This window comes from Stigmatopora argus, chromosome 3, assembly GCF_051989625.1.
Source record: "Stigmatopora argus isolate UIUO_Sarg chromosome 3, RoL_Sarg_1.0, whole genome shotgun sequence".
Classification (NCBI taxonomy): domain Eukaryota; kingdom Metazoa; phylum Chordata; class Actinopteri; order Syngnathiformes; family Syngnathidae; genus Stigmatopora; species Stigmatopora argus.
In genome coordinates this window covers 8,284,602-8,297,665 of record NC_135389.1, presented here as the reverse complement: position 1 = coordinate 8,297,665, position 13,064 = coordinate 8,284,602, and the positions used below count along the sequence as shown (strand labels likewise).

Here is a 13,064-nt window from a genome sequence, read left to right as displayed (position 1 = left end):
ACGGTAACACGCGCTTGAGTCGCTCACACTTTAGCGTGACGTATTTCCTGGACAAAGGAGCAGGTTTGTTGTCATCAAGCCGGTCGCCAGGGCGCTCGCCTCTTTCCACGAGCCCGCCTCGTTCTCGCTTTTGATCGCTATTTAATGTACCGGTATGTGGAGATCTTGTTAGCAAACAGTCTAGAATTGAATGTGACAAACAAAAAAAACGTCATTTAGTGGAAGAAGGAATTTTTTTTCAAAAGGTAGAACAATTCAAATCATGCCGCTGTTGGCAACTTGGTCGTGGATGATGATAAACGGCTTTAGATGTCGTGCCAGGGGGCGGATAGCGTTTTGAGCGTCCGATCTACATGTGAAGTTAAAGGGCAAGTGGCGAGTCAAGGAGTCCCAGCCCGCCTGGAAAAGGGATGAGGAGGATGCCGTCTTGGATTTTGGCGTGCTAGGGTTCGAGTGGATTTATATTCTTGTTTAAACTACGAGTAAAATGTATTTTCCACCTGGCGTTAGCAGCAAGATCACTTCTATTTTAGCCTAAAGTCCGTGCCAGAGCTGTTGATAAGCTCCCCCCAGTCTTCCCAGTCAGGTGAATTCGTTTCCAGTCTCGTTTCCGAGCGATGTGGACCTCTTTCTTTCAAGGGACTTGACTGGGCACCACAATGGACCAGACCAGCTCTCATCCATAGTGCCTCCCCTCTGAAGTTTGTTTCTGGTAAGACTCATTTGCTCTTGATTATGAATTAAATAGTAAATATGATGGTGTTTTTCAATAAATAACCTCGTCAGTTATTATGACATTCATAGTTCTATTTGCTAATTCCGGTCTCCCTTTTCTTAGGTGTGGCCAGTGCTTTAACAATTCTTGTCTCATTACTATCCACACCTTGATTATCATTTTCTGGGTGACGTGGGAATAGATTTTCAGTAAAGTCATGTAAAATTGAATTTCCCAACCTCCCAAAATCCTAATTAATCTTATCCAATTTTCTTTCAAAAGAAAGTGAGGTCCAGGCCAATAAATGATGATGAACAAATGACAGTAATAAAATCGATGACAGCATCCTATAATCTGGAGATGTTTTTATAAAATATCTTGGGTACTAGCTATTAAAATCTTAGCTGGGAATGTTGATATGGCGTCATGATGGTGAGGAGGGCAAGGGATGAAGGTCAAATTAATTACACAAAACATGATTTCAAGTTTCTGCATTCTCTATTCAGACTCTTAAGTGTTAAACTCACCAAGTTGAATTATATAATAAAAATACTTTCATCCCATTTTTGTGTACAACACCCACTTTATATTGCACTCTGTACATATTCATTAAGCATGGTTCAGTATTCATATATAGTGGACATTTTGTTTTATTTTTACTGTAATGTTTATTCACAAGGTTAGGGCTAAAGGTTTTAGCCATGTCCATCAGTTTCTTTTTGGAAACAGTATTTAGTAGTGGAATAAAACAATAAAAATGCAGAAAACTAAATTTTGTTAGTTAGGTAGTCACTCAAAAGGAGTTTGTGAATAGTGTTAGAAAACCTGCGATTGGCTGGCCACCAATACAGGGTGTCCCCCTGCCCGGAATCAGCTGGGATAGGCTCCAGCACCCCCGACCCTAATGAGCATAAAGCGGTTCAGAAAATGAGATGAGATGAGAATGGAAAACATTTCAGTGGGGCTCAAAGTAGGATCTTGTATATTAATGGTTCTACTAGAGACTAGACTGTTTATATCTGGAGTTTCCACTGTCATAGGCAGTAAGAGGAAATATGGATCTGGTGAATAGCTATCCTGCCTTCATGGTGTCACTCAGTTTCCAGTCCTTTACTGATAAAACCTATTTTCCTGCTGTGTGGCCTGACTGAGGACAACACTAACACATTTTCCCCTGTCAACTAAAGCTCCATCTGCTCTCATGAATAGAAGCCCACCTATCAAGGTCCTTCACATTCACTGCAGTATACTGCTGTGCCTTCTTTTAGAGGGCACCCCAAAGCACATTGTGGGTGTTGATTTGGCTTGGGTGCAGCCGAAAATAGAACTGAAGTGCTGGTTATGTTACAATACCTACTTACACCACCCAAGCCAGAAAGTTACATTTTGCCTGCATTGTTTTCCTGGCTGTTAATGAAATTGGGAAAGTAAATAATTGATGGAGCTCTAGTAATCAATTGGCCAATTCCAACTGAATCCTCCAATAATAAATGGACACCCTGTATACGTTTGCAAACCTACTACTTTTGGTGAGGTAAAAGTGGTGTGTGTACTGGTGTTCATGTGTTCTTAGTGAATCAACTAATAATGTCCAAATACTACTTGGGGAATATTTTCCAGAGCTGATTTGAAGTGTACCCTGGGTAAAATATTACTAATGGGATCGGTGCCAAACGCATAAGCAAATCCACCTATCACAAGGAATTAATTTTAAATGAACTACATTACATGACAAGATGCAGGTACAGTGCATCAAACACATTTTAATGTTGTCATTTTTAGAATAATTGTGTCAATTTTGTTAACCTACAAATCTGAAAATATATAGAGTTCATAGCTCTAAGTTGTGAGAGGTTAAAATCCCAGCTATAATTAGAGCAAACATACTGCTATAATAAAGCAATGTAGTCGAACTTCAAGGAGTAGACATAAACATACCTTTATCATGGACATCCCAATGGAAATAACCTTTTCTGATAAAATCATTTTATTTAAGTAATGCATTTAATTTAATTTCCTGGAAATGGCAACCTGACATGGGGACATTTTAATAATGCCGCTACTATTTTAGTCGACCAAATGCGAGTATCCAAGATTGCCTGCCCTTTCTAATAATGTCTGTTTTGCTTGATGTTTGCAGTCGATTTATGAATTGTGAGTGTGAGTCCATGTAAAGAGCTTTGGGCATGGTTAAAAGTGCTCTTAAGTATATACTACTTTCCATTACCATTTACCTTTGACAATGGCCTAATTAATACTGTGACTGTGCTGTTTATTTTTGGGTCTGGTGTGAGTAATTCCAAAGGAAGGGGAGGCACCCAGTTCAGAAGTACATGTTGGTCATTATAGCACTTTCTGTGTTCTGTCATCTTTAGGCCACTGTTCTACTTTATCGCCACAAGGGAGTGCAGCTCCAATTTGCCAGTGACGCAGTGATAGACCAACATATACACTGCCCTGTGTTCTACTTTTCATGGATGCCCAAGTGGCACTGCTGCACATATGGACAGTCTTTGTCCTGACAGCAGAACTGGATTGGATTGATACTGCAGAGGTCTTTACCAACACTTGGGCTGTCCAGATTAATGGTGGCCCTGAGGAGGCTGACCGCATCGCAAAGGAACACGGTTTCATCAACCATGGCAATGTAAGTTGGACATACAAAACGGAATCTGTGGGTGCTTGTATGTCTGTTCTTCATTATCATAACTTTCGATATGACATTCACTCTATCTGTCTTAGAACACTGCATCAAAAAAATGTGTTGCGCAATACACTTCTTTTATCACTCCTTTTCTCTCATTGGATAGTCCGGAATGGAAACAGCTTTTATTCATCTCTTAGCTGTTTTTTTGTCCAGAAGACTTTTAACCAGCCCTAGTTTTATTTTTCCTCATTTATGATGATGACTATGGGCTAGTTGAGTAAGGATAAAAACATGTGAATAGGTGACTGAAGTACACTTTGCTTGCGAAAACATTGTGCCATTTGAAATGGTGACTCAAAATTCCACTACCATGAGTTTTTTCAGACTAAAAGATAGCCTTGTCAAACAGTATTCAAAAATAAACGAGCAGGACTCACACAGATCCAAAACTATTGAAATCATACAATAAAAAATATTTTTGTAATGGTTTGCCTCTGTATATTTGAAACCATAATGGAAGATTCTGGCAGGGGGTGAGTAATGCATTGAAATACGGTAGTCGAGACTGTCTTTATCGTGTGACTGGTTGGAATATAAAATTGAAAGTGGGTTTAATGAGTAAGTAAGGTTAAGGCATTAATTTGGACTGCAAATAAAGTATTGAACAGTTCATGTTAAATTGTCATATTAATTTTGATCAATTTAAAATGTGTCCAATTTGTTAAATCAATAGTTTAATCTAATCTAATCCTACATCTTTTACCTGATTAATCAAAAAGATAAGAAGGCTGTGCCAATGTACCAGTATTTATAGACCTGAAGTTCTGTGTACACTATGATTTCTGCTTGCAATTTGTTTTCTGGGTAGTTATTTTCTTGCCAGCATTACTTTTGCCTTGCCAGCAAGAGATCAATCGATGTTATGCTTTTCACCTTCTTGCGCTAAGTCAGGGCCAAAACACAAAGATGTCTGAAATATTTAATGTGTGGAAAATATAACAATTATAGCTGAGAAAGAAAGAATAGCCAATGGCAGTGACCCTGAGTCTGAGTGAAAAAGCATGAGTGAACGTCCTAGATGGATTCCAGGTATAGTTGGCAAACCCAAGAAATATTTATCAGGAAAAAAATCTCTCGGTTAGCTTCAATGGGTACTTGTCACTCCAAGTCACTTTATAGGTCTGCCTTATCAGGTTTAATGAGTGGAGCTTCTTCCTTTATCAATGGGCTTGGGACCATCTGTTCATCCATTGTATTGTGCATAAGTCAGGTTAATACACAGCCAACACCCTTTTTGACAACTGTTAAAAAATTATATTCATTATTCATACCAGAGCCAATCATCTAACTAAAGAAAAACATGGAACATCATTAAAAAAGTGAAGGTTAGTTGTACGGAAAACAAAAACATCAAGCGCTACTATGAAACTGGCACACATCAGGACCGGCTCAGGAAATGAAGAATAAGAGTCACCTCTGCTTCTGAAGATGAGTACAGGGTCTTAACATCAGACTGATCACTAAATTAACTTTTAAGAGGAGGCTGGATTAATCAGACCTTCACGGTCAAATACTATCAGCTGGGTAAACGCTGCTAAGGAGATGCCACAAGCATACAAGATTTATTCTTGCCAAGAAAAACAAGGAATGGACATTAGGCAAGTCCTGTGCTTTGGCCTGAAGAGTTTAAATCTGAATACATTGGGTCCAACTTCTGTATCTTTGTGAGATGCAGCAAAGGTCAACAAATTGAATCCACCTGTCTGGTTCCCACTGAGAGGCTTAAAGGAGGAGGTGTGATGGTGAGAATGTTTGGTATATATTAAAAATTGATGCCACACTGAACCAGCATGGCTACCAAGCATCCTCCAGCGACATGCCAACCCATTCAGTTTGCACTTAGTTGAACAATAATTCAAATTTCAACAGGCAATGACCCCAAACACAACTGAAGAATGTGTATGGGCTATTTGACCAAGAGGGAGAGTAATGCAGTGGTATAGGAAATTACCTGACAACCGAGAACAGAACCCAATCGAGATTTTTTGGGGTTGAGCTTGACCACAGAGTAAAGGCAGAAAGGCCAACGAGAAACACCTCTGAAGACTCAAGACTGTTGGAAAACAATTTTAGGTGGAAAAACTCCTGAAGTTCATTGACAGGATGCTAAGAGTCTACACATTAGAAATCAGAGTGTAAAGTCTGGCTATTTTGAAGAAACTAGAATACATAATGTCATGTTCAAGACATGAGAATCATTAGACCAGGCAAAGTTTTTCCAATCTTCTGTCGCCCAATTTGGTTGCGCCTCTGCAAATTGTTGCGCCTGATTCCTGTTCTTAGCTGATATTTTTGGCACCCGTTGTGATTTTCTTTTGCTGTAGTCCCAAGGTTCGTTCTATCATTTTCTATCATCTTAAAACAGGCTCACCATTCTCCTCTGACCTCCCCCTTCAACAAGACCTTTTCTCCCACAGAACTACATCTCACTGGAATTGTTCTCATTTTCAGACCATCTGTAAATGCTAGAGATGGTAGTGCATAAGAATTGCACTAGGGCAGGGGTGTCCAAACTATTCCACAAAGGGCCGCAGTGGGTGCGGGTTTTCATTCCAACCCATCAAGATGACACCTTTTCACCAATCGGGTGTCCTACAAGTGCAATCATTGGATTGCAGTCAGGTGCTTCTTGTTTTCTGCAGAAATCTCATTGGTCAAAGTGTCTGTGCTGGATCGGTTGGAACAAAAACCTGCACCCACACCGGCCCTCGAGGACCGGTTTGGCCACCCCTGCACTAGGGCCTTTTCTGAAATTCTCAGACCGGCCTGTCTGGCACCAGAACAACCATGAGTCACCTGCAGCAGCAAACGGGCAAATCGAAAAAGGAAAAGTGCTGGGAATAGCGAGGCCTGGCAGGATGGTGGTAAATCAAAATGTTTTGAAATTGAATGAAACCCCTGCCAAAAAAGTGGAACCAAAAATTTAGGATGGGAAAAAAAATGACCCGGTATCAAAAACAACTTACTAAAATCAGAAAGAAGGCTTGAGCTGAGGCACGGGAACATATGTTTAATGTTGATAAGAACACAACAAGAAATGAACAAACACAGGGAGATTAAATACACAAGGAGACCATGAGAATCAAGTGGATAACACGAGAGGCAGTAAATTAGTTGCATACACAATGTGCAGCAACAACAGGTGAAATTAATAGGTGGCAGATTTTAAATTTCCGTTAACAAGGAGTTGGAATGGTGTTTCTCACGCCTTGACAACCCACTGTGGCATGCGCATATAATGGAGGTTTTTTTTTTACTGGAGCCAAAAAGTCCCAGGCAGAAAATGGAAATAACCAGAGACCTTGCAAAGATACAAAAACTATATGTAGTGTGCTTATTTTCATGCCTACTTTTTACCTGTTTCAGGTGTTATATGCTGTACACGTGTGCTGTTGCTATGATCACGTTTTGATCACGTTTGTCAAATGTTTTCCTTTCTTTCAAAGTAAAAGAGTCTAGAAGTTGAATTTGGAAACTGGCGAGATAATAAAACAAGCTAATGCAGATTGTGGGGATTTGAAAAATAACTCATACATACGAAAAATAGCAATGAACACATTCTCTCCCTCAAGGCTAGTCCATCAAAATAAACGGAATTATAACTGGCAAAAATACACATTTGGGCATTACTGGGCACTGAAGTGAATAAATAATAAGCTTTGTGATGATCCCGTAATCACATTAGAGAAAGAAATCCCATTATATGATATCATCCATCAGCTAGCTCCCGATTCCTTTCTATCATGACAGAAAAATGACTAAGACCTCTACAGTTATTTTCCCAAGCTTCTAAATCCCTTCCTCACATAACCCCTACTTTTCAATCACTGCACTTGTATATTCTGTACAGCATGCCAATACCTGCTCTACGCAGCCAGATGCTTAAATAATAATACTTCTATGTTTGCTTTCCTTTCTTAAATCTATAGCTATACAGGACAATGGAGCAATTTCTAATTACAGTCTGTATGTATTCTTTGAAAATCAGTAATACAGTTAGTGTGTGGATGTATGGTTTATATAAACATTCATTCGTCATTCGTACAGCGCATCCACGTAGGGGTTGCTGGAGCCTATCCTAGCTGACTTGGGGCAAAAGGCTGACTACATCCTAGAAAGGTCGCCAGTTAGCCATACAGAGAAACAGACAACCATTCACGCTCAAAAGCATAATGCCACCAAGCGACAATTGATTCCACACTTCCCCGCAACTTACATTTATTGGCAGCATTTTTTCACATTCATTGCTGCGCTTTGAGGTTTTTTTTTTAAAATATAATCAGTTTCTGTTATTATCTAAGCTCAACAAGCTCTTCTTCTTGTATTAAAGTGCCTTTTCTTCCGTGTTGTCGGGTCAAAAGATATCATTTAAAAAAATTGTAGAGATACTGTATCACTAGGTTTTTCTCTTTTTTTTCTCTTGCTCTCTCGCTCTCCCTCTTTGTGCTGTCTGGTTTAATGAATTCATTTAAATCCGAATTCGTAGTTGGCCCCCTTGTCTGTCTACAGAAATACTACAATTATATGGATTTGCTTCAACGGCGATCATTATCTGACAATTTTAATGCAGTTACCACAGGAGACTGCTGCAAATTTGTGCTTTTAAAAGAAGCTGCAGCTTGAGGCAAGCACACACAACCAGATGGTGGTGATATGAAGCGTGTTCAATGAATTTTGGCCCTAATTGACTTTTGACCTTGAGCCAGAATAATGTAACATCCAATTCTCAGTCATTTACCTGTGGACATTGTATGATAGGGTAAACATTCTGGTGCAGCGTGGTTTCTCAACTTTATAGTCCACATCTGCTTTTATTTTTACTATTTATAGCAAATTAATGTTCCTAAGTAACACAGCTTGTTTTGTTGTTTTTGAGATACTATGTGAAGTTCCAGACATATATAGCAGAGCTATAGAAGATAAAAAGAGGTGAAAATGTGCTATTGGTTAGAGTTAAAAAGATGGAAATAGCACTAATAATATTCTCCTTTTTTCCACAATATGGAATTAGAAATGCATAAAAATGCACTTTGGCAGAGGAGGTTTCATTACCAAAAAAAAATGTTATCGCTGTTGTTTATCTAAATATATTTGATAGTCTAGCAATTTCAAAGTGTTATTTTCAATTTGATATATTCATGCTTTATACTTTTTATCCTGGGTAGCTTTTAAAATTCTAGAATAAATGTCTAGTTGGTTCTATTTATATTTTGGAGCCTGGCTACTTCTGTTTTATGTCTTCCTTATCGAACCATACAGAAGGACACAAAAGGACAAATTAGTTTCAGATGGCCATCATGTCTGTCATTTTTATCTTAACAGTTGGTTGTTCTTTGTCAATTATCTGTCTTTTATACGTGGTATTGAAGCCAAACGAAAATAAATTCAAATAACCTTTGTAGGTGAAGATAAGCAGTATATCCTATTAGCCCTGGTTTGTTCTCTGTTTGTTTTTTACATGGTTGCTTTTTTGAAGAGTGGTGGTTGTTAATGTATTAGTAGACACTTTAAGGATTGTTGAGGACACCACACAATCATTCTCGTGATTACCATATTTCCACCTTTTGAAGTTAATTCAGGAAGCAACTCTTGTTGGAGGGCAGCCCAGCGGCTGAGTGGTTAGCGCATTGGCCTCACAGTGTGAGACCTGGGTTCAAATCCAGGTTGATCCATCTTTGTGGAGTTTTCATGTTCTCCCTAGGTCTGCGTGGGTTTTCTCCGGGGGTTGCGGTTTCCTCCCACATTCCAAAGTCATGCACGGTATGCTGATTGGACATTCTAAATTGCCCCTAGGTATGAGTGGGAGCATGTTGTTTGTCTCCTTGTGCCTTGCGATTGGCTGGCCACCAATTCAGGCTGTCCCCTGGCTCTGGCCCGAAGTCATCCGGGTTAGGCTCCAGCACTCCCTGCGACCCTCGTGAGGATAAAGCGGTTCAGAAAATGAGAGACACTTGTTGGTTAGGGAAACTAAATTTTCAGGTATAGTATGTTCCTGCAAAGTGCACAGTGCAATTAAAAACTACAGTGGCTTGCACAGTATTCATGACCATGGACCATTCCACATTGTGTCATGTTACAACCAGAACACATATTTTATTGCAAATTAGCTGAAATACAATACAATTTTGTATTTATTTGTATTTATTTTTTACAAATATATAAAGTGTTCTGTGCAAAAGTAGCCCCATTTTGTGTCTTCAGTAGTTGTCTGATGGTTGCTGAATCAACGAATGTCGACCTAATGACTAATTAGAGCCCAACTGTGTGCAATACAGTACAAATTCTGCTGTTCTGAGATGGCTGGGGTGCTTTTGGTAAGAGAATAATGATGGAGCAAACAGAGAAAAATAAGAACTTAAAACATCTCACAGATAACGGCTAAATCCATAATCTGGAAATGAAGTGTATGGCACGACTAAAACCTTACCAAGACATGGTCAACTGATCAAAGATGCAAGCCCATGGTGATGTTAGGTGAACTGCAGGGATTCACAGCTCAGGTGGCTGAATCTGTCCACAGGACAACTATTAGTCATGCACTACACAAATCTGGCATTTATGGAAGAATGGCATGAAGAAAAACATTGTTAAAAGAAAATCCCAAAAATTTCTGTGTAGTGTGACAGATCCATACAAAGGAAAGAAAAAACTCCATTGTTGCCAAAACCAAAAACATAGAAATGTGAAATTATGATGATGATGATGATGATAACAATAATGAACATAATGACAAACCAACCTTGTGTAAACCTTTTGTATAGAGCAAGGATCTGCAAACTATTCAACAAAGGGCCTTAGTGGGTCCAGGATTATATTTCCACCAAGCAAGAGGATACATTTTCAGATCTTTTGTGTTAATTAGAGTCAGGTGCTGCATGTTTTGGTAGAAATATGATGGGTTGAACTGTCTGTGATGGGTCGGTTTGAAAAAAAAACTGGACACACAGCAGCCCATGAGGATCGGTTTGCGGACTCCTGCTATATAGTTAAGTCTTATAAGGTGTATAAAAGTAGCGTAAGAGTAGTGATGGTAGTGGTGAGAAAGACTGTTGGAAAGACTGTTGTCTTCCTCGCTTCTGCTAGTCTGCCCCAGGGCAGCTTTAGTTAAAATAGCGGCGCATTGCCACCTAGTATGGAGTGAATGAATAATGCAACATAAACACCTTGGGGTGCATCTGGTTTTCACAATGTACATTCAAAGACATTTTACAGATACAAAATGCTTTCACTACAATGTCTATTGTACACATACATACACACAAAACTCATTACCAGTTATATTAATATCTTTCACTGGTTGCTGTCTAGCGTTGCCCTTTCAATTATTCGGTATGGAACTTTTAAAAATGTATTTTTTATTTATTTATTTGTGTTGACTGGTATTTTCATTTTTGGTGGCCTCAAACATCATAGTGGGGAAACTATGCAGACAAATAGATTTTTTTGGTGGACAAATACTTTGCGTTAGCAATCTAATTGTCATATCCAGGCAAAAACGAACAAAACAATACTTCTGTTATTTCTGTCATTTTCTGAACCAGTTTATCCTCATTTGGGTTGCGGGGGGTGCTGGAGCCTATCCCAGCTGACTCCGGGTGCTAGAGGCGGGGGACACCCTCAATCGGTGGCCAGCCGATCGCATGGCACAAGGAGACGGACAAACATGCTCGCTCACACTCATACCTAGGGGCAATTTAGAGTGTCCAATCAGCCTACCATGCATGTCTTTGGAATATGGGAGGGAACTGGAGTACCCGGAGAAAACCCACGCAGGCCCGTGGAGAACATGCACACTCCACCGACCTGGATTTGAACCCTGGTCCCCACTGCGAGACTGACGCACTAACCACTCATTTGCCGGGCCGCCCTATTCTCTGATGTGTGCAACATATTCAACATCTGATGATTTATCTGTCACATTATACATTACAATATGTAAAAAATATATATATAAACAGTAACTTTATGTCGCCTTGGGCTTTTCTCATTTATACGATGCTGTTGGTGTGCTACTATTGTTATTCTCTGTTATACACATGCACACGCTGTTCCTATTGAAACCCAGCTCATCTTCAGTTTCAATAAAGCAACTATCCTATGCGGAACGAATGCAGCTGAGACTCTGCAGTAGTCAGGGTGTTTGTTCCCATTTCTTTCTCGTGAATCTTTTGTGCACACAGTCAGTGTGCAGTGCAGCATGAGCAGCTTTATCCAAATTTTAAAGTTTAAAACTCTCTAAATATAGCATGAAAAAATGACATGAACGAGTAGAGTAGTTTAACCAGTGTACTTTATTGTACATAACATTATTTATGGTGATGGGGATCGTATTTGATTACATTTACTTCAATGTGATTGTTCTTGTCTGAACTTGGAAAAAATGTGGAATGAAAAGTTGTAAACGCATTTAATTACTACACCATGGAACAATGCTAAAACTCAAGTTAGGTACTTATCTGGGCTAGTTCCCAGGCCAGGCCACAATGGCCAAGCTGATGAAATCCCATGCGCAGATTGTCTTTATACTTGTGTACAACCCAGTAGTATACCAGAGGCTAGAGTTTTCAGTTCAATTACAGTTGTCGTTTTTACTTTAAATTAAAAAACGACTGCATTTTTTGTTGTATTAATTTTTGTTATAATGAATGCACATGGAGTACTCACCCACATATCCATATATTATATAGTTATATATAGGTAATTTTTTCACAGGGTACGCAGGGGTTCTGTGCAGCACAATATGTTGTAGTCACGTGATGCAATGCGGTAGTTGTTTTCTGCTCGAAAAGCGGAAAAAAAATGGGCTTTAACACTCCCATGGAAGTGCCTCAGCTTTTCTTTACACTTTAATCATCTTGGCTCATGCCCACTATCATCTCCCCCATGTTTCTCTTCCACTGAGTTACTACAGGTTCCACAATCTCCCATAACCCCACTTGACTTCAGGTCCTTTTAGGTGCATTTTCCAGGCTTTTTTCCTCTATAAATTCCAGAGGTCTGAAGTGTCAGGTCCATCTGTTCAAACAATTAGACACAAGTATAAACACCATATGAATGGCCATGGAGAACATGTGTTCCATATTACACAGAAGAAAACAAACTGTGAATTTAAATGTGGCTAATCAGTAAAACCAAGAGCAAAGGTATATGACTTTGTGAAGATGTTGACTGGAGCTGGTAAGCTTATCAACAATGAAACGAGCACTGTACAAACACTGCCTGAAAGGCTACACTGCTAGAAAAAAAACATTAGTACAAACTCCAAAGGGAGCCGGGAAAAAATCTAGCTTTCAGTTTACAAATCCTCACCAGTCTCAAAGCCTTAATTCTAAATATATCCTGTGGTTGGACGAACCTAAAATGGAATTGTATGGCTGGTTAGCCTGAGGACACCATCACAACTATCAAATTTGAGAATGGCACCAGCAGTTATTGGGGTAAGGGAATTACTAAAGCAAAATCTCAAGACATGAGACAGAAAGTTTGGGTGCAAATGGGTGTTGCAAATGGATAATAACCTGAAACATATACCCCCAAATATCTAAGTCAATGTTTTCTCATAAAGTGATGATCTCTATCCTGTGGAAAACTCATTGTCAGACCAATTGAGATTCAATTCTCTTTTTCAATGCAATGACTTGT

At 39.3% G+C, this 13,064-nt stretch overlaps 1 protein-coding gene across 7 annotated transcripts in view; it reads left to right on the top strand.

Moving 5' to 3' along the window:
- Positions 1-41: 41 nt before the first annotated feature.
- furinb (furin (paired basic amino acid cleaving enzyme) b) overlaps positions 42-13,064 on the top strand; it is a 66,431-nt gene continuing 53,408 nt past the window's right edge. For all 7 annotated transcript variants that reach the window (XR_013299582.1, XR_013299583.1, XR_013299581.1 and 4 more), the window contains exons 1-2: positions 42-712; positions 3,091-3,362. Coding sequence is in view for 2 of the 7 variants with exons in the window: in XM_077596107.1 (XP_077452233.1) it covers positions 3,189-3,362 (174 nt within the window). In the remaining 5 variants the exon portion in view is untranslated. The remainder of the gene's footprint in view (positions 713-3,090; positions 3,363-13,064) is intronic.